At 39.8% G+C, this 27,838-nt stretch overlaps 1 protein-coding gene across 1 annotated transcript; it reads left to right on the top strand.

The window, feature by feature from the left end:
- The first annotated feature begins 429 nt into the window (after window positions 1–429).
- LOC124166873 (brachyurin-like) lies at window positions 430–9,408 on the top strand. Its single transcript, XM_046544585.1, has 7 exons — window positions 430–536; window positions 2,461–2,566; window positions 3,582–3,738; window positions 5,214–5,380; window positions 6,291–6,389; window positions 7,242–7,381; window positions 9,152–9,408. Exons 1-7 carry the CDS (start codon window positions 483–485, stop codon window positions 9,311–9,313), a joined length of 885 nt encoding a protein of 294 aa, XP_046400541.1. The 5' UTR covers window positions 430–482; the 3' UTR covers window positions 9,314–9,408.
- Window positions 9,409–27,838: the final 18,430 nt, after the last annotated feature.

A 27,838-nucleotide genomic window follows, 5' to 3' on the forward strand; every position in this document is an offset into this window, starting at 1 on the left:
TTACGACGGTAATGTAACTCGCCGCGTTCGATACTGATATTCAGTGGATTAAGGGAGAGTGGAGTTGTGTCGTGTGGGAAATCCCGTATTTTGTCTCGCTACATTGCTTATCGCAATTTTACAATCTGATCGCAGGATGGTTTTTCCCTAATGTCCCAGAGTCATAGTTATCTACCCTTGAAGTTTCTCGTTTGCGAATCGAGCTTACTCGCATCGAAAGGGCGGATGATATGAAGATTTATATCTCGTCGGATGCTGTTATCTCGATTTTCTCGCGATAACAATAACTCGAGGTTCATTTTTTTGCGAATATGAAAGAAACCTTGTTGTCATCCAATGTTTCCAGATTAAGTAATTTTAAAAATAACCTTGCTTGTGTCACAGCGTAGGTAAATTTTTATCGGCGCGACTTGTATATAAGCTTGCCTCTGCTTACCTTCCGTAGCCACTGCTCTTGCTGCGAGTATTGGAAATCGTCAAACATGAAGGTCTTTCTTGTTGCCTTGTTCGCCCTGGTCGTCTGCGCCTCCGTGCAGGTAAACACTTGTCCCTTTTTGTTTTCTTTGAGGCACAATTTTTGAGTTCTTAATTTAACTGAATCGGATTTAAGGAGGTGCCTCATTTCCTCTGTAACGGTCGTAGTTCCTCTTTTTTTTGCGACGGATCTCTTGTTAATATTTGCGTGTACTTCAAAAGTAAACATTTTACTTCCGAGAAAATCTTTTAAATGTTAAAAATATCTACTCTATATTCCGTAAAAATGTCCAGATGATAAAGCAAGTTTTAAACGAGTCTATTAATTTTCATGATATAAGACCGTTTCAGCGCAGTGATGCGTCCTTAGTTAAGTCTTGCATAAATTATTTCAGTAAAATTTTTGTTTTCATCAACGTATTAAAAAGTGATGTACCTGATTGTACTTTGGCTCTGTAGCTTGGCGTGGAATTTCTGTGTCAAAAAAGGGCAATAAATGCATTTTTGGGTGCAAATTCAGCATAGTTTTAAGTTCACTTTCCCATTATCTGATTTCCATTTCGAGCAAAAGCCATTCTTTCTCATACTTCGAAGAAAAAATACTTGACGGTGAATTTTGGTGAATTTTTTCCCGCAATTCAAAGAATAATCTTACTCTAATCGCTTGGTTATGGCTCATCTGCCATCCAGATATTAGGTAGTGTAAAATGTGTTGCCTGTTTACAGGAGCAAAATACGAAACTCTTTGTATTAATTTTTATTTCCCTCAATTTTCAGGAAGAAAATTGGTTTTTATGGTTATCTCACTAATATTTTTATTGAGAGAGAACATTTAGGAATTTTTATTTTTTGTATATTCAATGTACGAGGGAGAGAATGAATTTCAGGGAAAATTCTTCGCCGCAAGGGGAAGTTCTTTTTCAGCCAATGAGGCAAATTACAAGTTAAATTAGTATCTTTGGCCCAATTAAATAACCCATTGTAATCTCCTTGTAGAGTCATTTTGGAATTATTTTTCTAGTTGATTTAAAATGCCTCTTTAATAAAGTTGTGAATAATTTAACAGACCAAAAAACAGTGTCTAAACTGTGCTTGATAAAACTGAAGTGTAGAATGTACGAAGTGGAGTCTCTTTTGCTATTCAGCACATCCATTAGTACAGTCTTAAAGTAACTTATGCCCTGATGCCCTTCACAATATCCAGGGGTTTTGGGAACTTTCCTTCTTTCTAAAGTTATTCTGTTTTCTCAAGTGCACAAGAGGAAGGAATCATTGGATATCCTTTGTGGTAGTGAGCCATAGAAGTTGATTCCATTTGATTGCCAAGTTTTTCTTGCAATTAATGTAATTTCCTGTGTAGCTTTCCAGAAACTAATTGGCAGCTTTTGTACTGACTCTCGCGACAATAAATCTATGAGTTGAGATTAATGCGTATTGTCTCAATTCTCTAGGAGTTAATACTATATCACTTTGACTACTTTTACATTAAGTCACAACAATAATAAATTGGCTTGGTCAAGTTGAGTAGTACCAAGTATTCTATCAATTTTTTTTTCAAGAGATATACATAATTAACATGCCCTTAGCTTGCCTGGAAAGGAACTAACCACGAACTGCCATAAATTGAATAGAAAGCATTATAGTGGGGATTCATTGGAAATATCTTAAAACTCTAATTAGAATTTTAATTGTCTAGAGAATGAATGAAAGCTAAGGCATCTTTGGATATTGAATTGTTTAAAGTCTAAATTGCATTGTTTGCTTTTTTAGTGAGAATCATAGCTTATATCATCATTATCAGTATACTCGTTCAACAGCTCCAATTTAAGACATTTATGGTTGGTTTCATTTCAAGCATACTTTTGCAAACACTGGTATTTCTTCAGAAAATATGCCTTTTAAAATAATATGAATAGTTGTTTCTTAAGCCAGGTTTAATATAGCGTGATCAAGTCACTCTAAGTATGACTATTTCTTTTAACTCAGGCAAGATTGTACCACAAAATTCCTCAGAGATCAGTGTTGATGAGGATACCAGAACAGCCTGTAACTGGAGAGCAGTATGATGCTCGGTTGGAGACCCTGAAGAAATGTAAGCTATTGCAATTTCTCCTTTAACCATTGGCTTGCTGTCCAATCTGAACGGATTGTAAATTGTCAGGAGCTATTACATTATCATGTGACTTATTTTAGGCTGTGGGTTTGGAGAAGTAATACCTGTGTTTAGTTTTCTTGTTTGTAGTCTTTGTCCAAATATTCTCAGATCTCAGCTTTAAGTGGGTATTATTGTATGCATACGTGACTATAATATAAATTTTATTGATGAGACTACAATTTAAAAATTTGATTGAATCTTAAATTATCAATCGATTTGAGATGAGACCAATATTCATGGCTGATAGATATGATTATTGGTTGTGCAAATTCTGTTTATTACTGGTGAGGAATTAATAATTTGATGAGATTTGAGATTGGATTGACTAGATTGAAAAGGGGGCTTTATGAGGAAGGGAGAATTATTTAAAAAGCCTTATGATAAAATCATGGGTTTATAATTATGAAGAGGAATCCAATTTGCTGGAAAACTTAAATTAAATTTACACCACCTTTTTCCAGGAAAGTCCACAAATTTCCTCAGGGAAGAATTATGCCTTGGTAGCTTAAATGGCTAAAGCTAGAAATTCAGGTTCGAATCCTAGTTGAGGCAAATTATTTTTTCTCTGTGGAATTTTTGCACAATTTGTGCATTGCGGGTGACTCTGGTAAAGTTATCACTGTGGCTAGTCCCTGTATACTTAAAATAGAATTAAATTTATATTTGAAGAGGTATGATCAAGAAAAGGTGAAGATAATGTGAGACAGTTTAAAGTTTGTATTTATTTTTTCCTTGAGAGCACATAATCGGCCTGTGTAGTTGTTCACATCTTGTTTTCTTTGCATGAGAAACTTTTTCTAAACGTTTTAATGTTTTCTTAAGATGTTCTTACTCATTGCGAATTTCAAAATAGCAGAAAAAATGCTTATGAACATAAACGGTGACATTGTGTCATATACTAACACCTTCAATTTAATTCGGTATTCTGATTAAATATGTATTCTTTATTTAGGGCAAACCAGTTCTTCATCTAGAATTGTTGGTGGCAATACAGCAACTCTTGGACAGTTTCCATACCAGGCAGCAGTGAGCATTGATGCAGGCTACTTCTGTGGTGGATCAATTATTTCAGCTGATTACATCTTGACTGCTGGTCACTGTGGTGTTCTGTGAGTACTTATTTTAGTAACTCCCCCTCGTCTAAATTATAAGCTCTATATCTTGGTCAAACTGAACACCTATTTAAGAAGGTTATTTTATTTTTTGAATGAGAAATAAACTTAAATATAGCCCCTAATACAGAATTGTTAATTTTTTTAGAGTTGTACTCTAGCCCTTATTTTTGGCAATTTTGGTAAATTTGGTGATGACAATTGGGTACATGTTTAGCTGTTGGGAATATACATTAATCATTCTGATATAATTGTATTTTATAAGAAACTAAAATACATTCGTCTTATTTTTTCTTTTGATTTCTCTTATGCTAATAACTGCATAGTCCTTGAAGCGAAGTACCATTGCCTAAAAATACAGTTAAGATAAATATTTAGTAAATGTTTGTGCAGAAAGATTAATATTTGAATTGGTTATTTACGTTACTAATTCTTTTCCTTGTGAGTTATTTGAAATTCAAAGAAATAGGCACTCATGAATTATAGGCATGATACATTTGTGTTGACATAAACACATTTTGCTATTAGGTGCGCAACTCAGTTCCCACTGTTTTTAATAGATGACTCTATCAGTGATTTTTGGTCGATATTGACATACTGGAAATGTCGTGAACTAAGGTTAGACAATTGGCAAACAAACCGCTATACGACAATGGCAAGTTTGTTATGGCATCATATAGTAATTGTTGTATGAATGTGTCTGAGTTTATGCCAAGTAACCGCCATTTGCTTTAAGTGTTTATTTTCTTATTTTACTCGAAGAAAATGGTGACTGAAGCACATCTAGAGTTCCAAAAAGTTTACGAAGATGCTGCTCAAAGTGAAACAACATGTCATAATTGGTTCTATCACTTCAAAGGCAGTCATTACAATGTTGACGACCGTCCGTGTGAAGGAAGACCAAAAACCTTTAAAGACACTGAATTGGAGGCATTACTCGATGAAGATCCATGTCAAGCTCAAGAAGAGCTTGCTTGTGCATTAGGAGTTTCTCACCAAGCCGTTTTATGCAATAGATAGGAATTTGAGTTCCTTATGGTTCGACAAAGTGATTTTACAGCATGAGAACGCTTCGACCTCATGCTGCCAAACCTGTTATAACCTACGTCAAAACACTCAAATGGGAAGTCTTTACCCTCCCGCTACATTCCCCTGATATTGCACATTCCGATCATTACTTGCTCCTTTAGTCTGGCTGATAAGCAGTTGTGCTTATTTGAAGAAATCAAAAAATGGCTTAATTCGTGGATAGCCTCAACAGATGCACGCTTTGACTGCATTCAAGCTCTGACACAATGATTGGCAAAGGTTGTAGCTAGCTATGGAAAATACTTTGAATTATTCGTTTATAGCAATTTTTTCACAATTTAGTTGTATTTTCATTTTACAAAACAGTGAGAACTTAGCTGTGCACCTAATATTTTTGATATGGCTTTTATAATCTTACTTTTTCATTAAATTCTTTATTTCAGTGGAAACTCTTTCACCATTAGCCTTGGTGTCGTTAACATAAACAGAGAAGCCAGCACAAGGTTGGTGGTGAGGTCCACTGAACCGCATGTTCACGAGAAGTATGATCCAAACTCCTTGTATGCTGATCTCTGCTTGTTGAAGTTGCAAAATAGTATTAACTACAATGGTAAGCAATATATCATCTCTTGTACTAATCCTCCACCACTTGCCTGTTCCTTGATCTTCTTTTGCCTCTTGATGTGATTTCTCACTTTAAGAATTACCATTCCATTCTCCCCTGTCATGTCCTTATCATAGCTCTTCTCATGGTGTAAAAATACCTAACATATTTTGTGTAGATTCATTTTATGCGGATCCATTTTGATTTCCTAGACCCTACTCAGTTGTTGTGTTCAGCCAACACAAACCGTAACAGATTTTCTGCTGAGCATCCCATAGTTAGTCAACTTTTAGTTAGTCCCGTGATTATTTTCATGGGGACTATAGAACCTGTATTTAAAATACTGTTCCTTCACTTATCTTAATGGCTCAACTCAACGAGTGATAGCAGGCATTGTGTCTTTGTCGCAGATGTTCGGTGTAGAAACCAGCAAGGCTATTGCCAGAAAATTATTTTTGGAAGGATTCACTTACGACTTTTCCCCAAAATATCTGGGTGGAAGGGTTAACCCCCATCACCTAGCACTCGTTATTACCCGGTAAAGTCCTGTTCAAATGCCTTCTTGGTGGTATTCATGAGGGTGTTTCTTCCTTATCCCTGTTAAAAACCTTGGAATTCATTTCTATGTATGTATATGTTGAACGTATAGTCTCCAAACCATCCATTTCCACATTTTAGGAGTTACCTTAACTTGTTTTTTTTTATTTCACCCTAATTTTTGCATTGCATTTTATTGCTATCTAAGGCATGAGTGCGTGTGATCATTCATTGGTAGTTGTTGCTAACCCCGATGTGAACACCATTCATTGCTGTTTTCAGCATACTTGCAAATAAATAAAAATTCTTGCCCAGGTTCATTTTTACTGGGATCTTCTATGCTTGGATAACTATTTCAGTATCATTGAATTTTTTGCAGATAATATTGCTCCCATCAGTCTTCCACCATTCTCCAGCAACCCTCCCAGCTATGAAAACACTCAAGTGATTGCCAGTGGCTGGGGAAAGACATCTGACAGTGAGTATTTTTTCTCTCTCGAAAAAAATTTTTAGCTGCAACATCCGAAGTATTTTTTTATGAGCTAAGTCAACTAATCAAGACCTGAGATATAGTAAAATGTTTGTACTCTGATATCATCTTTTCAATGGAGTATATCCTGGATTTTGATTTTTTATAAATGAATTCAATGTATAAGATAGGAAGATCTAGTGAATAGATGCAGAATTCAAGGTGAAAATTTTGTCCAAACCCAAGCAGCAGACGATATCCATTGGATATCTAAATAAGGCTGATGTATCCAAAACTTGTTGTTATTACACAATGAATATTTTGACAGTGTTACATATATATCCTATTTGTAACATCGGCGACAAGTAGTAAAAGTAATTTTGCATACATATTCAAGTTGTAATATTCGTGATAATAAAAATTGTTGTTCCAAACAGTATCCTCAGGTAGTATACATTCTGTATGGAATTGAAGAGCACAAATATTTTGTCTGTATGTAAGGGGATTACCAGAAACCATAATAAAAGCACCCATTATCTACTCATTAGATGCTATGAAGAGATCTGAGAGATGTTGTAATATGGATCTCCATGTCCACTGTTGGACATTGCTGCATTGTCGTATGGCAGGTCCTCTGGATATTTGGCAGATATTCACATAACGTTAATTGGATTAGCATGGAAATTCACAGATGTCATATTTTAACTCTGGCAATGTTGTCTGGGTGTTGTTGGGATATTGATTGCTGCTTGGAAAGAGTGTGTTGAGTTTTATATGGTTGAAACGCACATATTTTTCGCCAAAAACATTGATCTGACATAGCATGCATACCTTATTTATGCCTTCATTTTCTTGTGACAGATGCTGGTGGTGTCAGCCCAACTCTCCAGTATACTCCTCTGACCACTATTTCCAATGATGAATGCGCCCAGTTTTATGGTGACCTCATCTCTGAGTCTCAGATCTGTGCTAAGGGTGATAACAGTCAGAGCACTTGCAATGTAAGAATCTTTATTTATTTATTCCTTTCAGCAGGGGTAATGAACATGTATGATTGACCCTTTTTTCCTACCGACTCATCCTGACCCTTTTTATATTTATGGACCAAAGTCGTTCTCTCTGAACTGTAATAATTGGCTTTGCTCTAACTAACCCTTCCTTCTTTTTATAGGAACCACTTTGCATTGCAATAAACCTTTCTCCCCAGGGGCGGATCCTGGATTTTTTTCTGGGGGGGGCACAAGGGTCTGACAGGTCATCTCATATTTGAGATTAGAAAAAAAATATGTACAACAGTTACTGTGTAAAATATTCTCTTTATTTTGGTATGAAAGTTGTTAATATTAAATTAAATGATTGAGGCTCCATAATACACAAAATGAAACAAACGTAATGATAACCGTATTAAAAATCTTGTCTATTTTTCAAGCATCAGGGGGGCACGTGCCCCCATACTCCCCCCTAAATCCACATTTGGGTCCTTACTTTTCACAAATCACTCACTCAAGAAATTGAAATTTATTTTTAATTTTGAGAAATTTAGTGCAGTTTAGCACTGTAATCTATTAAGTTGGCAACTAAGTTCCCGCCGCTATCAAAAAAAAAATTAAAAATGTATTTTTCATGAATCAGTCATGTTTTCTCCTTTGTTGTTTACAACTTTTTTCCAACATTCAACGTGGTTTTCAAAACCTTGTTCGTAGAAATCACCTGGTGTAGACTCACTCTTCGTTGAACTCATCTGGACAGCTAGGACGAGATGCGTCTTTGACGTTAAAATTTCCATTTTTGAACTTGGCCTACCAATCAAGAGCAGTTCTGTCAGTTGTAGCACTCACTCCATGCACAGCATAAATGATGTGAGAAGCTTCTGCAGCCTTAGCACCTTGATTAAAAGCAAAAAGAAGGAGGCGTCAAATAAGCTCATTTTTCTCAACTTGACATTCCATATTAACAACCCAAAAAGTAACGGAAATTAATCTTATTTAAAAAACACAGCCTCTGGAAGAACAAAATATTCTCTTCTGATGATTTAAAGCATTTAAAGAAATATGGAATGTTACAATGTAAGAAAACGGCAGGAACCTAGTTGTCAACCTTATACATAGGCTAATAAATGATTTTAATTTTTCCCAGTGAATAATATATTAAGGGATTCTTCTCAGGTTCTACACCAGGTCAATTCAGTTTTATTGGTCGACATTTCGGAAAAGAAATTTTCTTCCATTCTCAAGGCGTGTTACTGTCTCAATGTCCAATTTCACACTGAACCAAATAGACCATTTGGCGAGTGCAACAATAAGGCTCAGGTTTCGTTCGAGTGGCTGATGGTCTTACGAAGTCCTTCATATGATTTCCTTATGTTTTTTTACGCAACTGATGCAGGTCCCTATGTATTGCTAAGATGAAAGCCAGTATCACAATTGAAATTCTTTGGATTGAGGTGAGATGGCTTCCTTAATTATGTGGTCCCAGTAGCATTGTGAGTGGTGAAGAATCTTTGCATCTCCTCGTCTAATGGCATGATCTTCATTAATACTGTGTTCTGCCAAAGCTGACTTCTGTGGTTGAGCTAATCTAAAATTCCTTCGGTGCTCATTCGGCCTCGTCTCCCTCACGTATATTTTGTAAAGATGACTGAATTAACCTGGTGTTGAATCTGAGTAGAATTCCTGAATAATACGTAGGTTACTGGTAGGAGTGGTGTGTGTATTTTGGATTATTTATATGGTTGTTCTCTTACCAATACTTGTTCTGCCTGTTATTTATAGGGTGACAGTGGTGGTCCCCTCGCTGCCCAGGATTCTGGATCTCCTCTCCTTATTGGAGTGATTTCTTTCGTGAGCGGTGCTGGTTGCGAGAGTGGCTATCCCTCTGGCTACACCAGAGTCACCACTTTCCGCCAATGGCTTACTGACAACTCTGGAGTTTAAATAAAAAATAACCATTTCTCACATCATAGTATCAAGTTGTACATTCCTCATTTATCATTAAAAATGGAGAAATAAAAGTTATTTCATTCATTAAAGTCATTTTTTATTTATTTCTTAACCCTTAAAGTGTTGGAAGAATGCTTGTAATTAAACACATTATGGTCACCCTTTGAGAAAATCCAGGTTTTCCTACTTTTAGAAAGGTCAAAATGGATTGGGGTCCCAGAAACAGACTCATGCATGTTTCACTATTTGTTGTGAGTTTGTGTGTACAGATGTTCCTTGCTCTTTGCTATTCTTCTACCTTCTGCACGGCTTGTTCTCTAAACTACTGAAGTATGTGTGAACCAATGTGGCTCGAAAGAGACTTTCATCCCACTTGTGGTACCTGAGAAAGGGGTTGGCAGGGCTGTCACAGTTAGGCAAATGTGGTGTACCATACGTGGACATGTGAGGAATTGTGATCTGCTGAAGGAAGTGCCTTCCAAGCATGAAGATACATCATCAAATTATCTACAGTTGAGGACCTCAAATCCGGAATCCAGAAACCCGGAAAACCAGAAATCCAGAACATTTGAAAATTCCTCTGCATAGTGTTTTGACTTGCCACCTCGTGGCACCACTCTCCAAGCATTGTTCTGGGATGAGTAGGAAGTGAGCGCATGCTATGGACATATGCTAAGAACCTTGTCAGGGACACGAAAGGATATCAAATATCAAGTACAAGAGCCTGAGCACATGTATAAATCAATTAATTTACTAAAATATACTATGAAGACCAGAAATCCAGAAGCCCTTCGGTCCCAAGCTTTCTGGATTTGAGGTCCTCAACTGTATATGATATTTTGCTGCTGCAGAGAGGGCACTAAATAAGGGCAGACCTTCAATGAACCCACAGCAATAATTACCCAGGTTTCAGTGGTGCATATGGATCCTCAATTCTGGGCGAAGTATCGTGGTAGGGGTGTTAGATCCCTCACCCATCTCCCTTTTACACATCTATGAAAGGACTATGGTGCTGACAACTGTAGACATTGTTTTGACCAGAATGCAAAATGTTACCTTGCTGATAACAGGTGATCAGGATTTGTGAGTACACTTAAGGAATATTGGTCAAATTCAGTTTGATGATTTAGGCCTTTAGGGTTTGCTGCATTCTGCATCTGCGTTTTTTAAATTAAATTTTTCTGTGTCATTGAACTAACTATTTTTATCTGTTAGTCATCTTACCCAACCCTTTTTGTCATTTTACCCCTCAGGTGCGGGAAGGTGGCATTAGGTATTTATTAAAAGTGAAGTAGGGGTGAGTGGTAGCATTGTCAGGAGCTTCTAACCAAATAATCACAGAATGTAATACGTTTATAAGTTGCTATTTTATCAACAAACTCTCTATCGTGTTGTGTTGTGTTTTTTTACAGCATTTTTCTTTCTTTCTATGCAGGTCATCAGTCCAAAGATTGGTTTGCGACCTTTACTTTTGTTTCCATTCTGCACTATGCTGAAGCAGCCCCTGCAACTCCCAGTAGGAATTGCCACCCATGTCCTCTGCAATCTGTCATAGGTATGTATGCCTTTCTGGGAATTGAGCTCTCTTTAATGGTTTCTATAATCTAATCACTTTATGTTTGTGGGTGGGCTTTTTTGAGAGACACTCGTCGAAGACTTCACTAATAGGGTGGGATAGTACCAAGATAGAGAGCAGAGGTGCGAACTTAACCTTGCCAAATGTGCATAACCACCCTACTTTGTACCTGAAAACATGTGAGTCGTGGGTGGCCTCAGGTATTTACAATATACCTACTCATTTGGAAGGTATTGAGTATAATCCTTTTCACAGAAGCCCATGACATAGTCAGCTACCACACTAAATGAGGCACTGTTGGTGAAAGGCATACTTTCACGATGATAACTCGATGGAGGTCTGAGAGGGAGTGACTGAGGCCACACCTCCTGTTGTTGATTGGCAAAAGGAGAGTTACGAGTCGACAGAGCATCGAGTAACTTTCCCTCACCTTGCTTTAGCCACACCAGCTCACCCGCAAGGATAAAATGAACAGAGTATAATATTGTATCTCATGTCTTGTAGCTCATGTCATTCTCAATACATAGTACCACATGACATCTCTTCCGTTCCTCTAAGGACCTCTCGTATGTCGTATCTCGTCTCCTTCACCCAAAAACAGTTGTGGGTTTTATAGTATATAGATACATAATTTTCTCACTCTGACCCCCAACATTGGTGAGCTATCCAGCCCGAACACTTGTATTGTATTTTGATGGAACCCATGCCATTTTCACTTGGTGGCTGCACTGTCCATGGAGGGTGTTGTGTTCCCTCAGTATTCCTAGCTATTCCCTCCCAGCTTCCTACACCCCTCACTCCCTCCTGGAATAGCTTCCTGACCTAATCGCTATGAGAAGCTTTACCTCCAATGTTGTGTACCCTCTCCTAGTGAGGGCAGTTGCTTTACCCTGATATTTCCACCTCCTCCTGGAATGGCTTATCTGTCCCAGTAGAAAGGCTTTGCATGATCATCCCGGCACAGCTTTGTCCCCCACATTCCTCTACAGCTCCTGGAATAGCTTTACCATCCCATTATTAGCCGAGTCCTTGTCAGTTCTCCCAGTCAGTCACCAGATCCTTGTTGAGGGGAGTTGGTCTCGTCGAGGCACTATAATCTCTCTAAGTGTTCACTGAGTACCCTTACACTCTGAACTGCTGCCGATGACTGATTTCAAACACATTCACATAAGAACATCAAGAATCGCATCTCCCGTACACAGTCATAGCAACTATGCCTTTCAGTGACAGTTATGTTAAATAGAAATATGTAACTTATCTATGTAACACTGATGCTTTCCCCTAAGCACATTGTGGGAAGCTGCGCTCTTCACGTCCATGCCTTACTTAAGTTGAAACCCTCGTCTCTGTTGAAGTTTTTCTTGGAGAGTCGTATTTCAATTGCCTCCTTGGTGAGACGATCCCAGTAGCCGCTGGAGTGGCAGAGCATTTTGGTGTTTTCCCAGCGAATCGCGTGGTCGAGATTGATGGCATGCTCCGCAACCGCCGATTTCGATGGTTGGCACAGCCGGAGATGACGCTTATGCTCTTTGATTCGGGTCTCGATCGTTCTTCCCGTTTCACCGATATACTCCTCACCACACTCGCATGGTATGCTGTAGACACCAGGCAATTTCAGTCCTGCAGGGTCTTTGGCACGGACTAAGACTTGTCTTAGTTTTTTGTGAGGCAGGTGCACTGTCCGTATGTTGTGTTTATGAAGAATGCGCGAAATCTTGCCGGATACCGTAGAGACGTACGGCAGGTATGCGTTGGCCACCGGTTTCCGCTCTTCTTCATGTGTCTTCCTTTTTCCTTCAAAGGCCCTTTTCAGGGCCATGGAGATTTCTCTCGAGCTCTTTCTCCGCCAATCAGAACGACCCAACATAACGACCGAGGATATATAAACCTGGCACTTTCCTACTGGCATCATCGGCCCTGATGACGATAGAAAAGGATTCTATCGAAACGTCGGCAGCGATGGAGATGGAGCTCACCCGGATGGAAACCCGAGAAGAATTCACCGCCATCATACGCCGGGAAAAAGTGAAATCTTTCATACCTTTACTTTTATCGCAATAAAAAATAATCAAGTAACATGCAGAGCTTCAGAAATTTTAACTAAAGTGATTTAACACACATTCAAGACAATGCCATCTTATGATATAAAAAAGTTAAAATTATGGTTCTGCTATGTTTGGCAATACGGGTGGCCCCGCAAAGGGGGGGGGCGCGCACCCCCTGCGCCCCCCATCTGTATCCGCCACTGATATAAGAACAGTTTTCGTCGCGTGAAGTAAATGGATTCTCCCCATTACAGTGTTGAGCGGCATACGAGCAAGGGTTACAGGTTAAATCAGATGATTCAAGATGGTTTACGAGCTCCTTCAATCATGACCAAAATCTATCAATGAGAAATCGTCGACATATTTTCCCTTACATAAGCTATCAAAGTACGTTGTAAAGTGCAACAAAATCGGCGAATTATTTATCACTCCCTATTTGCCGAATCATTTTATCAGACGTACTTAAGGGAAAGCAAACGGAAAGGGAGCGGAAAGGAACCGGAATAGAAACGGAAACGGAGCGGAAAGGAAACGGAAAAAAAGCGGAAATACAACTTGAACGAATCGGAAATGAATCGGACCGTGGCACTACCTTTGCCGCAACCAGGGAAAGAATATCTATTCGTTGATATTTCGAGAGTGTACCTCATTTTCCAGGTTTAATTGAAAACGCATTTTAGAATGCTAAATTCCATTTATTTGAACACGCGTTAAACATGGAAATACGTACATATACGGAATGAAATAGCATTATTCCCAGTTTTTTACGTTCTTTATAAGCTGTCAAGGAAAAACCATGATTTATTTTTGGAGATAGCCTCATTTTCAACGTTTCATCGTAAACGACGTTTTCAATGTTAAAAGACATTTTGTTTGAATCCGTGTTAAACATCGAAATAAATACATTAAGGGGATGAAATAGCATTAAATTCTCATTTGGTGACGTTCTCTATTCGCTTTCAAAGAAAAAACATTCATTTGTTGCTATTATGAGATACCCTTTTTTTATTTAACAGTGTATGATACAGTTCAAGAAAAGAATTTTTCACATATTAGCAGTGTAAAGATTCCACAGAAGACAAAATAACATTGCGGTGAACCATTTCTTACTAACTCTGACATGAATGTATTTGATTAAATGTAATTTTCAACAACCCATCTTCAAACAGGAAGTGGAGTTTGATTCATAATTCCGTAAGCCCTATTCCAGCATATGTTTCCGCGACAAACTCAAAGACTGGCCAGAAGATGTTCGCGGGATCTCCGGCTACACTGTAGACATCAAACTTTAAAAAGCACGATGGAAGTTCACAAAATATAAATGAACTATTCATCCAGGAGAAACACCGGCACATTATATAATAAATACGTGCGGCTTTTGGCGAATCAGCTAATACCTTTAGACTTTAAATAAATACACGGTGACGTAAAATATTGTTTTCGTTACTTATATTGTCATCAAAAACGATTTCTCGTATAATCGTAAAGATAGAGAGACATTTCAGCTCATTTATTCCATAATTATCAAAATAAAAATAACATTGGACACTGCGCAACATTCTTCAAAATCAGTATCCGACGTAAAATTATGGTGATCTTAAATGGTATTTACCACTCACACAACATGATAATCCTTAAAACAAACAATTATTTCATCCACCCTCCTCTACGTGGACAGAGCTCAGCCACAGCCACCTAGTCAGCTCATTACAATGGAATTTAGCATAGGGAATAGAACTTGGCGCATATTCTACCGCAGGCCAGCAGACGGCATATCTGGCGCGGCAACAATACTTTCGTTTACCTTGGCAACCAGAAAACGTAGCCGTACGGTGACATTTTATCAATTGGATTTTCCAAGCGATAGAGAGCGGATGCGATAGCATATTGTGGTGTTATAAACGAAGTTTAGACGCACTGTTTACAGTATCAAACAGCTACAGTGAGTAATACATCAATCACTTGAGTAGCAGAGGAAGAAAATAGTCATCTTGCAGGCGTTTGCAGTCAGCAACAGCCGGCGGAGTTCCGTCCTCGGCCAGCAGAGTTCGAAAAGAACTCGTGCAAATACGAGATTCCATTTATATCCTGCAGTTGAATCTCATAATCGATTCCATTCAGTGGATTTGGAGTTGTTACCAAACAGCAGATCTCGCCATCTATATTTTCCGCCACGTACATCATGGAACGGATTTTAAAGAGATGTGCATCGAGCACCTCTGGAAGTGTGATGGGCAACATCCTGGAGGAGAGGCTGGATAAAGAGTATATCGTCCACCTGGAGCACATTCAACCGAACTTGATTAAAATTCCCAACGAGCTGCGAACCCAGGCAGAAAAATGGTTGATTTATCTGGTGGGAGTGACTCCCAAGACCCTGGACGAAAAGGAGAGGCGAAACATCCACCTGTCCGTTCTCCTCAATGACATGGCATCCGGAACTCTCACGGGGATACACAAGCTCACGAATCCCCCAAGGCCAGGGGAGCCAATGCCTCCGTGTTCGAAAATATACTTCGACGACACCGAGGAGAAATTGCTGGCCGCGGGAGTAGTTGAAGAAGACCTGAGCGACGCTTTGTGCTCAGAACTCAACGAAGCGGAAGGTGATGGTGCAAATTCGGCCAAAGGAGAACGTGTTCAAGACCATCCAGTGACACAAACTCCTGTCGTCGCTAGTGAAAGCTCGCCTGGTGACAAAAACCGTATTCCAATGACGGATGAAAAGCAAAGAGAAGGACGTGACCATAGAAGGGGTAACACCAACGTTCGCCCAGATGCCGAAGGTGAGGTAGTAAATTCAATCCATTCCAACCCCGTGAACAGTGGAACATTTAATCATTCTGACGTGCCAACTGAACAGAAAATAAAAGGCAGGAATGAGGGTAATTGTCGCAAAAGTGCGAACCACAAAGAAAAAGATAATTTGATACAGGCAAAAAGCCGAGACGAGGTAACAGATTACGTTAATAATCGTGTCAGCGTTGAATATGAGGTGGTAAACTCCCAGCATTCCCCGCCAAAAAATCCTGGCGCTACATATCATTCTTGCGTGCCAACCGAACGGAAGACAGAAACTTTGGATAAGGGAAAGGCTCACAAAAATGGGAACCTTATGGGAGATGTTGCAAATGACGGCATTTATTACGGAAACTATCGAGATCTTCCATCTGAGAGTAAAATAATTGGAAGGAAAAATGCAACTGATGCCGAGAATCATTCCTTTCATGGGAACGGTAACGGTATTAATGCACATCACTTCTCACCAGAGCTATTTCATGACTTGGAATATTCTTTTATGCCGCCTAAGAAACAAATATTATGCCATAACATTAAAACGAGATCCAATGACGCTTTCGGCCATGGTGATGGTGATTCATTAAAGCCAATGTATATCCCATCAGAACGCGTTGACGCACACAACTACCCTTTTATATTGGCTGAAGACGATAGAAAGAAATGGGACAATAGAATGGACCGAGAGAACCCATGTCAACATACCGAAGGTGATTATATAAATAAAAACTTCATTCCATCACAAACAACCAGAGCCTCCTACCATACTCTTGAGCTGAGCGGATGGAATACAGGACCCAAAGAATGGACACTCATCTTCACAACGAAGGTGTCGTTATAAACGAACACTACGTTCCATCGCATCAACGTAGAGCCTTCCACGATCCTTATGAGCCAGCTGAGCAGATGAAATTCTGTACCCACGGATTGGACGCGAAGAATAATCGCTTCAAAGCTGAATATGACTTCAGGCATCCATGCCAACATGGACCCACAGAAGAACGGGAACAACGGAAAGGTGCGATGCCTGGTGTCAGGTTTGCAACTGATCCACCACCACCGAGGCGACCCGCACAATATCTGGGAATCTCAGAAATGCCGTTGGATTATCTCCTGGAGCTAGTGGACCGGGCTTGGACAGGCGAGAAGACGGTTTTTGTCACCAGGCGAGCTTTCACTAGCGACGACAGGAGTTTGTGTCATAATCACAGGTTTGTGTACAATCACAGGTTGACAAGGATGAATATCTTTTTTGATTTCCATTCCATCATATTGATCCAATTGAGATAGTGCTAATTTTAATATATTTATCTCGCGCGTGATGTCATCCAGTTCGCTGCGAAGTGGCATCCATACACTTTGGAGTGGAACATTTGGGTTCGAAAGTCTCTGCAGCCCTTCATTGTATGCCGTTATCATAGATTTCCTCTTCTTCTCGAGAATTTTCAAATCGCGTTCCATATCTTCGTACTCTTGCAGATAGGCAGCCATATCTGCTTTACCTCTCCGTTGTCTTCCTCGCGGCTGAGTTTCACCAGGTGCCATTTCTTCCAGATGTCCAGTTCTGCGTTGGGACTGGTTCGTTTCCTCCACGAAACCCTTTACCCTCGGCAAAGGTATTGGTAAAGGCATTTGAATTATGTACTTACGTTTTGGGATGAATGCATTTGGTAGTTAGAGTGGCAGGAGCACTTGCATCCAGGTGAAGTCTGGCCGAAGTATTGGCGGGAAGGGGTCGTCTGTTGCGGGTGGAGCTCTTTATGCTCCTGTCGCCTCATTTCGTTGATGATTTTCTGCGTCAACATGTGTAGTAGGGCCTCTCTTATTAGTAGGGGGTCGGGCTGTTCCCACAGCCATTCGTTTTCTGGCTCCTCCCTCATATCCTCGTAAACGCTTTCCAGGAGTACCTCAACTTCCTCAATTGCCTCGCCTGTCCAAGCCCGGTCCACTAGCTCCAGGAGATAATCCAACGGCATTTCTGAGATTCCCAGATATTGTGCGGGTCGCCTCGGTGGTGGTGGATCAGTTGCAAACCTGACACCAGGCATCGCACCTTTCCGTTGTTCCCGTTCTTCTGTGGGTCCATGTTGGCATGGATGCCTGAAGTCATATTCAGCTTTGAAGCGATTATTCTTCGCGTCCAATCCGTGGGTACAGAATTTCATCTGCTCAGCTGGCTCATAAGGATCGTGGAAGGCTCTACGTTGATGCGATGGAACGTAGTGTTCGTTTATAACGACACCTTCGTTGTGAAGATGAGTGTCCATTCTTTGGGTCCTGTATTCCATCCGCTCAGCTCAAGAGTATGGTAGGAGGCTCTGGTTGTTTGTGATGGAATGAAGTTTTTATTTATATAATCACCTTCGGTATGTTGACATGGGTTCTCTCGGTCCATTCTATTGTCCCATTTCTTTCTATCGTCTTCAGCCAATATAAAAGGGTAGTTGTGTGCGTCAACGCGTTCTGATGGGATATACATTGGCTTTAATGAATCACCATCACCATGGCCGAAAGCGTCATTGGATCTCGTTTTAATGTTATGGCATAATATTTGTTTCTTAGGCGGCATAAAAGAATATTCCAAGTCATGAAATAGCTCTGGTGAGAAGTGATGTGCATTAATACCGTTACCGTTCCCATGAAAGGAATGATTCTCGGCATCAGTTGCATTTTTCCTTCCAATTATTTTACTCTCAGATGGAAGATCTCGATAGTTTCCGTAATAAATGCCGTCATTTGCAACATCTCCCATAAGGTTCCCATTTTTGTGAGCCTTTCCCTTATCCAAAGTTTCTGTCTTCCGTTCGGTTGGCACGCAAGAATGATATGTAGCGCCAGGATTTTTTGGCGGGGAATGCTGGGAGTTTACCACCTCATATTCAACGCTGACACGATTATTAACGTAATCTGTTACCTCGTCTCGGCTTTTTGCCTGTATCAAATTATCTTTTTCTTTGTGGTTCGCACTTTTGCGACAATTACCCTCATTCCTGCCTTTTATTTTCTGTTCAGTTGGCACGTCAGAATGATTAAATGTTCCACTGTTCACGGGGTTGGAATGGATTGAATTTACTACCTCACCTTCGGCATCTGGGCGAACGTTGGTGTTACCCCTTCTATGGTCACGTCCTTCTCTTTGCTTTTCATCCGTCATTGGAATACGGTTTTTGTCACCAGGCGAGCTTTCACTAGCGACGACAGGAGTTTGTGTCACTGGATGGTCTTGAACACGTTCTCCTTTGGCCGAATTTGCACCATCACCTTCCGCTTCGTTGAGTTCTGAGCACAAAGCGTCGCTCAGGTCTTCTTCAACTACTCCCGCGGCCAGCAATTTCTCCTCGGTGTCGTCGAAGTATATTTTCGAACACGGAGGCATTGGCTCCCCTGGCCTTGGGGGATTCGTGAGCTTGTGTATCCCCGTGAGAGTTCCGGATGCCATGTCATTGAGGAGAACGGACAGGTGGATGTTTCGCCTCTCCTTTTCGTCCAGGGTCTTGGGAGTCACTCCCACCAGATAAATCAACCATTTTTCTGCCTGGGTTCGCAGCTCGTTGGGAATTTTAATCAAGTTCGGTTGAATGTGCTCCAGGTGGACGATATACTCTTTATCCAGCCTCTCCTCCAGGATGTTGCCCATCACACTTCCAGAGGTGCTCGATGCACATCTCTTTAAAATCCGTTCCATGATGTACGTGGCGGAAAATATAGATGGCGAGATCTGCTGTTTGGTAACAACTCCAAATCCACTGAATGGAATCGATTATGAGATTCAACTGCAGGATATAAATGGAATCTCGTATTTGCACGAGTTCTTTTCGAACTCTGCTGGCCGAGGACGGAACTCCGCCGGCTGTTGCTGACTGCAAACGCCTGCAAGATGACTATTTTCTTCCTCTGCTACTCAAGTGATTGATGTATTACTCACTGTAGCTGTTTGATACTGTAAACAGTGCGTCTAAACTTCGTTTATAACACCACAATATGCTATCGCATCCGCTCTCTATCGCTTGGAAAATCCAATTGATAAAATGTCACCGTACGGCTACGTTTTCTGGTTGCCAAGGTAAACGAAAGTATTGTTGCCGCGCCAGATATGCCGTCTGCTGGCCTGCGGTAGAATATGCGCCAAGTTCTATTCCCTATGCTAAATTCCATTGTAATGAGCTGACTAGGTGGCTGTGGCTGAGCTCTGTCCACGTAGAGGAGGGTGGATGAAATAATTGTTTGTTTTAAGGATTATCATGTTGTGTGAGTGGTAAATACCATTTAAGATCACCATAATTTTACGTCGGATACTGATTTTGAAGAATGTTGCGCAGTGTCCAATGTTATTTTTATTTTGATAATTATGGAATAAATGAGCTGAAATGTCTCTCTATCTTTACGATTATACGAGAAATCGTTTTTGATGACAATATAAGTAACGAAAACAATATTTTACGTCACCGTGTATTTATTTAAAGTCTAAAGGTATTAGCTGATTCGCCAAAAGCCGCACGTATTTATTATATAATGTGCCGGTGTTTCTCCTGGATGAATAGTTCATTTATATTTTGTGAACTTCCATCGTGCTTTTTAAAGTTTGATGTCTACAGTGTAGCCGGAGATCCCGCGAACATCTTCTGGCCAGTCTTTGAGTTTGTCGCGGAAACATATGCTGGAATAGGGCTTACGGAATTATGAATCAAACTCCACTTCCTGTTTGAAGATGGGTTGTTGAAAATTACATTTAATCAAATACATTCATGTCAGAGTTAGTAAGAAATGGTTCACCGCAATGTTATTTTGTCTTCTGTGGAATCTATACACTGCTAATATGTGAAAAATTCTTTTCTTGGACTGTATCATACACTGTTAAATAAAACGTTGCCTTTTTAGTTCTAAAGCCCCGTGATTATTTTAAACGGATCTTGATGAATGAGAGTGAAATTCTTTCAAAGCGATGGGAGATCCTAGCGGTGATGAAACGGTGGAAAGAATGCTGAGGTGATCTTATAGGGATGTGTGGAGAGAATTTCATGGTGAACACTGGGATGAAGGGGCCGCAATAATTTGAAACAAAGTGCGTTTATTTAAAGCCACCTAAAGGCAGTTATCTAAAAGAGAGAAGTCCTGAGGAATACAGAGCGAAAAACAACGCGAGAAAAAAGCCCGAACGTGTGAATGATGAAGAGTTGTGTGTATTATCGCAGCTGTGAGGTAGCTACTACTACTCTTTTGCTTCGTGAAGACTCGGGTACTGAACTCGATTGCATGCTACATAATCGATAGATTTTATCACCAGGGTCTTAATACAGCAAAAGAGTAGCATCGATTACGTAATAGCTGCGAAAATAATTTCAAGAGTTCATCATACACATATTCGCGATGTTCTCTGGTGTTTTTCCCCCTCTGTAATCTTAGGACTTCTCTTATTTAGCAACTGCCTTTGCCTTTTGCTGTGGTTTAATGCATTACGCAATTACAAAATATTTGGCATTTTTCAATTCTTATTTCCTATGTTTCCCTCCAAATTCTAGGAAAAGTCTGTTTTTCAATTATATCATGCATAAAATAGGAGTAGTATCAGATAACTAAATCATCGACCAAAATGACAATTAGAACTTTGACACACTTAATCGCCGATATGGTGGTACTACCACTCTCTGAAGTAAGGTTTTATAGCTCACGACGGTGGAAGACAATAAAAAAGTGCTTAAATTCACGAAGTGGCTCCTTAATTCATGACTAGCTAAAAATGCCATCGGGTCATTTAGGAGGATGCGTGCAGAGAAATTCATGGTTAACCCTGGAATAAAGGGCCACAATCATTTGAAATAAAGTGCGTTTTTTTTTCTTCAAAAGCAACCACAAAGACAGTTATCTAAATGAGAGAAGTCCTGAGGAATACAGAGCGAAAAAAAACACGAGAAAAAAAGCCCGAATGTGTGAATGATGAAGAGTTGTAAGTATTATCGCAGCTTTGAGGTAGCTACTCCTACTCTTTTGCTTCATGAAGTCTCGGGTACTAAACTCAATAGTATGCTACGTAACCAGATGACATTTTGAGCCAATGATTAATAAATCAGCTCCTTTTTTTAATTTACGCACTTTTTATTGCCCTTCGCCGGTTTCCTCTTTAAGACCTTACTGTAAGAGGGTGGTAATATCACCACATCGCTGATTAAGTATTACAAGGTTCTAATTTTCATTGTGCTCGATGACTTAATTATCTAACAAAACTCCTATTTGATGTAAAGCTTAATTGAAAAAAAAACGGAATTTTCCTGGAACTTTGCAGGAAATAAAGGAAGTAAGATTTGAAAAATACCAAATTTGTCTTAATGCTGTTATTAATAAAACTATGTTTGATATTCGCGCCCTGTAATGGATTTTCTTTTTTTGGCCTAAAGAGGGCAGTAAGGGATTTGCCACTAACCGCGACACCTGTCGGAATATGTTTTCGTTATCTAAAGCTTTCCTGGGCCAATGAGGCTTCGAACCCGGCGTCACTCACTGACTCACCGACTAACGGGCATCATCGTAATATTCAAGACGCCTTACCGTGGAGCCTATAGCCTGGCGGCCTGGGGTAAGTCACTCAGTGCTATCGTGGAGGCTAGTTATCATTTTCGATACAGTCCACTTTGTGTTTTAATTATGAAATGTCCGGCAATTATGTAGGTCTTTCGGATTCCGGTCACTAAGGTGGTTTCCTATTATTTTTTATCGCCTTAATCAAAAGATTATTCCTGGAGTTTTATTACTCCTGGAGTACGTTTTTCACGCTTATAGATTTTTAAATGTCGATATCTATTTTTCGCGTTAAAATGAAAATTGAAAATTTTCAAGTGCGCGGAAACGCGACGGCTAAGTATGTATGCTGGGAAAAGCCCCTGTGACATCTGGTGTGTGAGGCTACCTTGGTGCGAGGCAATGAACGCCGCTACTATGCGGGCTTCTTGCTGCCGAGTATGGCGGTAGCATAGAGTACCCTGCTAGCAGGTAGCGCTTAGATTAAATAAGGATTATTAATACCCTATCAAACGAAGAAAATTTTCCCATCATAGGCAATTTTAATAGGTGGTTATTAATAAATGTTTCCCTGAGCTCTGTGCCTCATGCATGCATTGTTAATCTCAGAAGATGTAAAACTCCTGACTACTCCTATAGCATCTTGGTCCCTGTCACGTCAAGTGGAGTGGCATCGCAAGGGCGCCAATCAGACCTTTTTCTTTGATGAAGGAAACTTACCTATTGCGGACGGAGTGAGATACAATCGCTATAGGTCATATTCATTTTATGAATGCTTACGTGGTTTTGATAAGAACCAGGACTCACCGATGCAGCGACCTGTAGAAGAGTCATGAGAATGCTTGAAGCTTGATTAGAAGATGTTTAATCATGGGTTTTTCATTTAGATTTATCTGGGTTTAAATGAGACATTTTGCTAATATATCCAGCCTCTCCTCATTCCCTCACGTTGAAATTACCTTATTTATTCGGTATTCAGTAAACTATGTATAGTATTGAATGTGGTTTACCTACTCCTACTCTTTCTTTCTTCATCGTATGCTATATAAAATGGTGGAATTTTGAGCCAATGTGGAATGAATCAGCTCCTTCGCGAATTAAGGATGAAAAAAAAATTGTCTTCCACCGGTGTCAGGCATAAGCCCTTACTTTAAGAGAGTGGTAATACCACCAGCTCGCGGATTGATTGTGACAGGATTCCAATTATCATTTTGGTCGATAATTTAGCATCTGATACAACTCTTATTTGAAGTATGGAGTAATTAAAAAACAATGAATCATAATACTGACCTGACCTGAAAAGGTTGAAACCGGTCGAGTCTTTATTAAATATTGTGTGGAATACAACGGAGTTCACTCGCAGCTTGGCTTTCGGGTTGTCCTCCGCGTCCATTCATTTTCGCAATGACAGTTTCGTCGGCATTGCAGCAGGCGTCTTCAGGCTTGAAGTGTCGGTTGCAAGTTTTTTCCCGTCTTACATAATCCTTGGTTTTGGGCAGGTGCCTGTTAACTGGTCGGTTTGTGGACGAGTTTCATCCGGGTGTTGGAGAACGATTAGCTTTCCTCCCTTTTGAAATTAGGTGTGTCTACTTAGATAGCCTCTCGCATGAGTCGTGGATAGTAATACTTCTCTTTAGCAATAAGTAAAGCATATTAGAAGCCTTCATTTTGCGTTGGTCCTTCCCATACATGCTCGACGATGGCGGATAGGTGATATTGTCTATTCTTGGTGGTCATTGGATGTTCCTTCATTTTGCATTTCAAAGCTCGTGATGTTTGGCCAATGTTTGAGTCTGGGCAATGAAAAGGAAAGTATGTATTTTTCCGCCAATTTATTTCCGCGGTACAACTAGTTTCGACGAGGCGGCATCTTCATCAGGTACATTCATCATCATTAGGTGCCTGATGAAGTCGCCGTTGCGTCGACACTTGTTGTACCGCGAGAATAAATTGGTGGATAAATACAGTTTTCTTTTCATTTGCTAGAGTGAAATTCCACAGAGTTGAGCAGAATCAGAGGCGTAGCGAGGGGGAGGGGTTTGGGGGATAAACCCCCTCCCCCAGAGCTCATAGAAGTTTTTAAGTTTAATCCATTTTACTTAATTGAATTGATATTAATATAGAATAGTGAACGAAATAATAAAATATCCCTCCGAAAGCCGTAAAACTCACCATTTTGAACCATTTATCTTAAAATTGCGCACTTTATTAATCTCGCACCTAACGCTTATCCTGGTGGGTATACCATACTTCCACACACCTTGGTATAGTTGCACCCAATCCCCCCAGCCTTCATTCCTACCTGCGCCCCTGAGTGGAATACTATAGAGAATATAATTTGGGACTTTATCACCTATTGCGACATAAGAACATCGAAACTCATAATATTGACTCACTGGTTGACGTGAGTGAATTATGTATTTGATATCGATTCCATAATATTTATCCATTTGAGATTGATGTAATTTTATCATATTTATCCTGCGCGTGACGTCGTCCATAATATCATCCAGTCATAATATCATCTATGATTTGGTGCTTTCCCGGCGAATAGATTCCGTGAAATTTTCTCGGGATTGCCACCGGATCAGGAACTGCATTATTGCCGACGTTTCGATGCCCGACTCGGCCGTAATCCTCTAGGCCAGCGTTTCCCAACCATTGGGTCGCGACCCACTAGTAGGTCGCGGGCGGAATTTAAGTGGGTCGCGGCGTGGCACTTGAAAATGTGCCAAATTTAAATGATTCACCAGATAATTTTAATTTTATGTATGTGTCATTTTTATTATTTTTTTAACATAAAAAATCTTGGTGCAATGCTTGCCTATTACATTGAAACGAAAACAATTGCGTATATAAATGTATATAAATACCAATTAAGTGTACAAAATGCATACATACGTATTTTTATGTGCGTGTGTGTGTAATCATGGGTGGGGTAGGGGTGGGTCGCGAAAATGGAAAAAATGAAAAGGTGGGTCGCTAGACATAAAGGGTTGGGAACCACTGCCTTAGGCTATTGAGTGAAATCTATCGTCCATGGGCCATGGGACGATGTCAGAGTTGGACATCGAAACGTCGGCAGTAATGCAGTTCCTAACCCGGTGGCGATCCAGAGTACTTCAGTTCACGCATTCTCGCATTTCAGTTATGATTTTCTTTGACTGGGGAAAGCACGAATATTAAAAGAGGATCCTCATGTCGTCCTCTAAATATGTTGTCGCCAAGGAGGTTGTAGGTAAATATCCTGGAGGGGGCATCACTGGTTTCGAGCGTGGAGCGAAATGTGGCAGGAATGGGGGTGCTTGGGTAGGATAGCCACGCCCACTTTGACCAAAACATTGTAATCCCTTAAGAGTAAATGCTAACTATTTGGTGAAATATTCGCTTGTTACGCTAAAATAAACTATCGCAAACGAACACAGTAAACCTTTTTTCCCTCATTATGGGATGGCTTCGTTAAAATATGCCTCGAATATCTGTTCCCAAGGAAAAATTATTGTCAATCATCACGGTTCCGCTGTGCAACTAGCTTAGCCGAAAATAACATTTTACAAGTGTAAAATATCCATTCCCCTGCACTAATATCACTTTTCTTGGATTTCCTGAAGAAAATTTGTTTAAAAAAATTTCGTTTTGAACTAAATTTACTTTTACTTATAGGAGGGGGGGAGGGCAGCTGCCCCCTACTGGCCCCCGCTGGGTCACGATCACCGAGAGACAAGGCCTGAGCGCTCCATCGTGACGTAACGAGTCGTAGGCGGACGGAGGGAGTAGCGAAGACTGCCATTGATAGCGCAGATTGGTGGGGAATGCGTAAGAAAACCAAACGATACGTAAACAGACATTTCTCCGGGTACGATTTTCCTTATATAATATCATATGTACTTACATTTAAATGATGTTAACAGTAAATCCTCACCTCGGGAAACATAATTGTATCGAATGGACCAACGCCTTCGCCGAAAAATCTTTGAAGAGAAACAGCTTGCTTCCAAATGCATTCGAAACCTCGAGAATATCTTTAAAATTCTTATATTCAGTAAAACATTTTTTACGCATCAGTGGTACTTATAACATAGAAGTCATAGGATTTTTACATCTTTCACGGGGCTTCTATTTTTTCAGCATCGCTGCTTTAAACGATGATGAAATAAAAAAGTTATGTTCTTTCACATGTGCAAGATTAGGATGAAACTAGATTGTGCTTATGTTAAATTACATAGGGATTGTTTTGATTAGACCTATCTGCAAACTATAATTTCATGGCAGTTTATGCACTTAATGGGGCGAATTGTAACCTTTTAAGAAACGGTGAACTAGGATTTGCTGCTTTAAAGTACCTGGGGAAATTGTTTTGAATGGAAAAATACCATGTCCTACCTGATAACACAGAAATGTAGCATATAATGCATTCAGTTGGGAAAATAATAGTTTTTATTATTGATCCAGTTGTTGCGAATACATTTAAACATATGGACGGAGTCAAGCCTTTAGAGTAATGGTCAAGAATGATGAGAAGGATGTGGATAAACTATACTCAGCCTTGGTGGATTGGTGAAGAGAGATACTGCCTTCCTGTTGATGGATTTGTTTTCACTTATAACACAAACCACATCCAGACCAACTTTTTCGAGACCAATGATGACTTTCTTCAGAATATCTTTTAGAACACAGGCTGACAGAGTACTCACTGGCAAAATATGGACAACATCTTTAAATGAATATAGTAAGTTCTCTACCGTGAACGAGCACTAGAAGCTAAACTGCTGGAGTTATAGGCAGGTTCTACTATACATCTGCCCTTGTAGTCAAGAAAGGGTTTCAAATGAACTTCATCCATCATAAGGGTGATATAACGCTCGTGGCTCTGTAATGAGATACTCGGTGTTTCACGTAAGATAGAAACCCATGCTCATTTTGCTCATTAATTGGACCAACTTTAAATGAAGAGCAGAGCCGTTTGATAGTAACTGAATGTGAGAAAACCAAATAACCAGAATTGCGAGCAAATTTATGAACTTCAGGAGATACAAACAAAACATTGCAGCAAATACAAATATGTCACAGATAAACCTTACTTACCTCCTTTTCTTGAACCTACTCACCTTTTTTTCTGGAACAAGAGACATTTGTGATTTGACAAAGTTATTCAAAGATTAATTTGCAGTCTTTAATTTTGCATTCTTCCAGTAGAGCTACAATATGGCTATAAATATTTATATTATTTGTGGAGTTTTTAAATTCTATCCAACACATCATAGGTACTTTTCATACATGAAAGAGGCTTGAACAAGTGGAGTGAATTTGCCTATTGCTTTTAATTCCCTTTTTCATTGGTATACTTTAATATTATTATGAATGTATACTATGAATGAGTAAGTAATAAGAGGTGGTGCACTCTCTTCCAAATGCTTTAATATAATAGCACACGGCTTCACGACCACATCCCAAAATGCTGAATACTTATTCATCTTCACCAGAGAATTTACGTTTCCGAAAGAGTCTAGCTTTTTCTAAGCCTTATATGCTTCCTGAGTTTTCATACTCTCAGCTAAAGCAGCTTCCACAGTTGCACTTTCAAGACGC

Source organism: Ischnura elegans, chromosome 10 (assembly GCF_921293095.1).
Source record: "Ischnura elegans chromosome 10, ioIscEleg1.1, whole genome shotgun sequence".
NCBI classification, from domain to species: domain Eukaryota; kingdom Metazoa; phylum Arthropoda; class Insecta; order Odonata; family Coenagrionidae; genus Ischnura; species Ischnura elegans.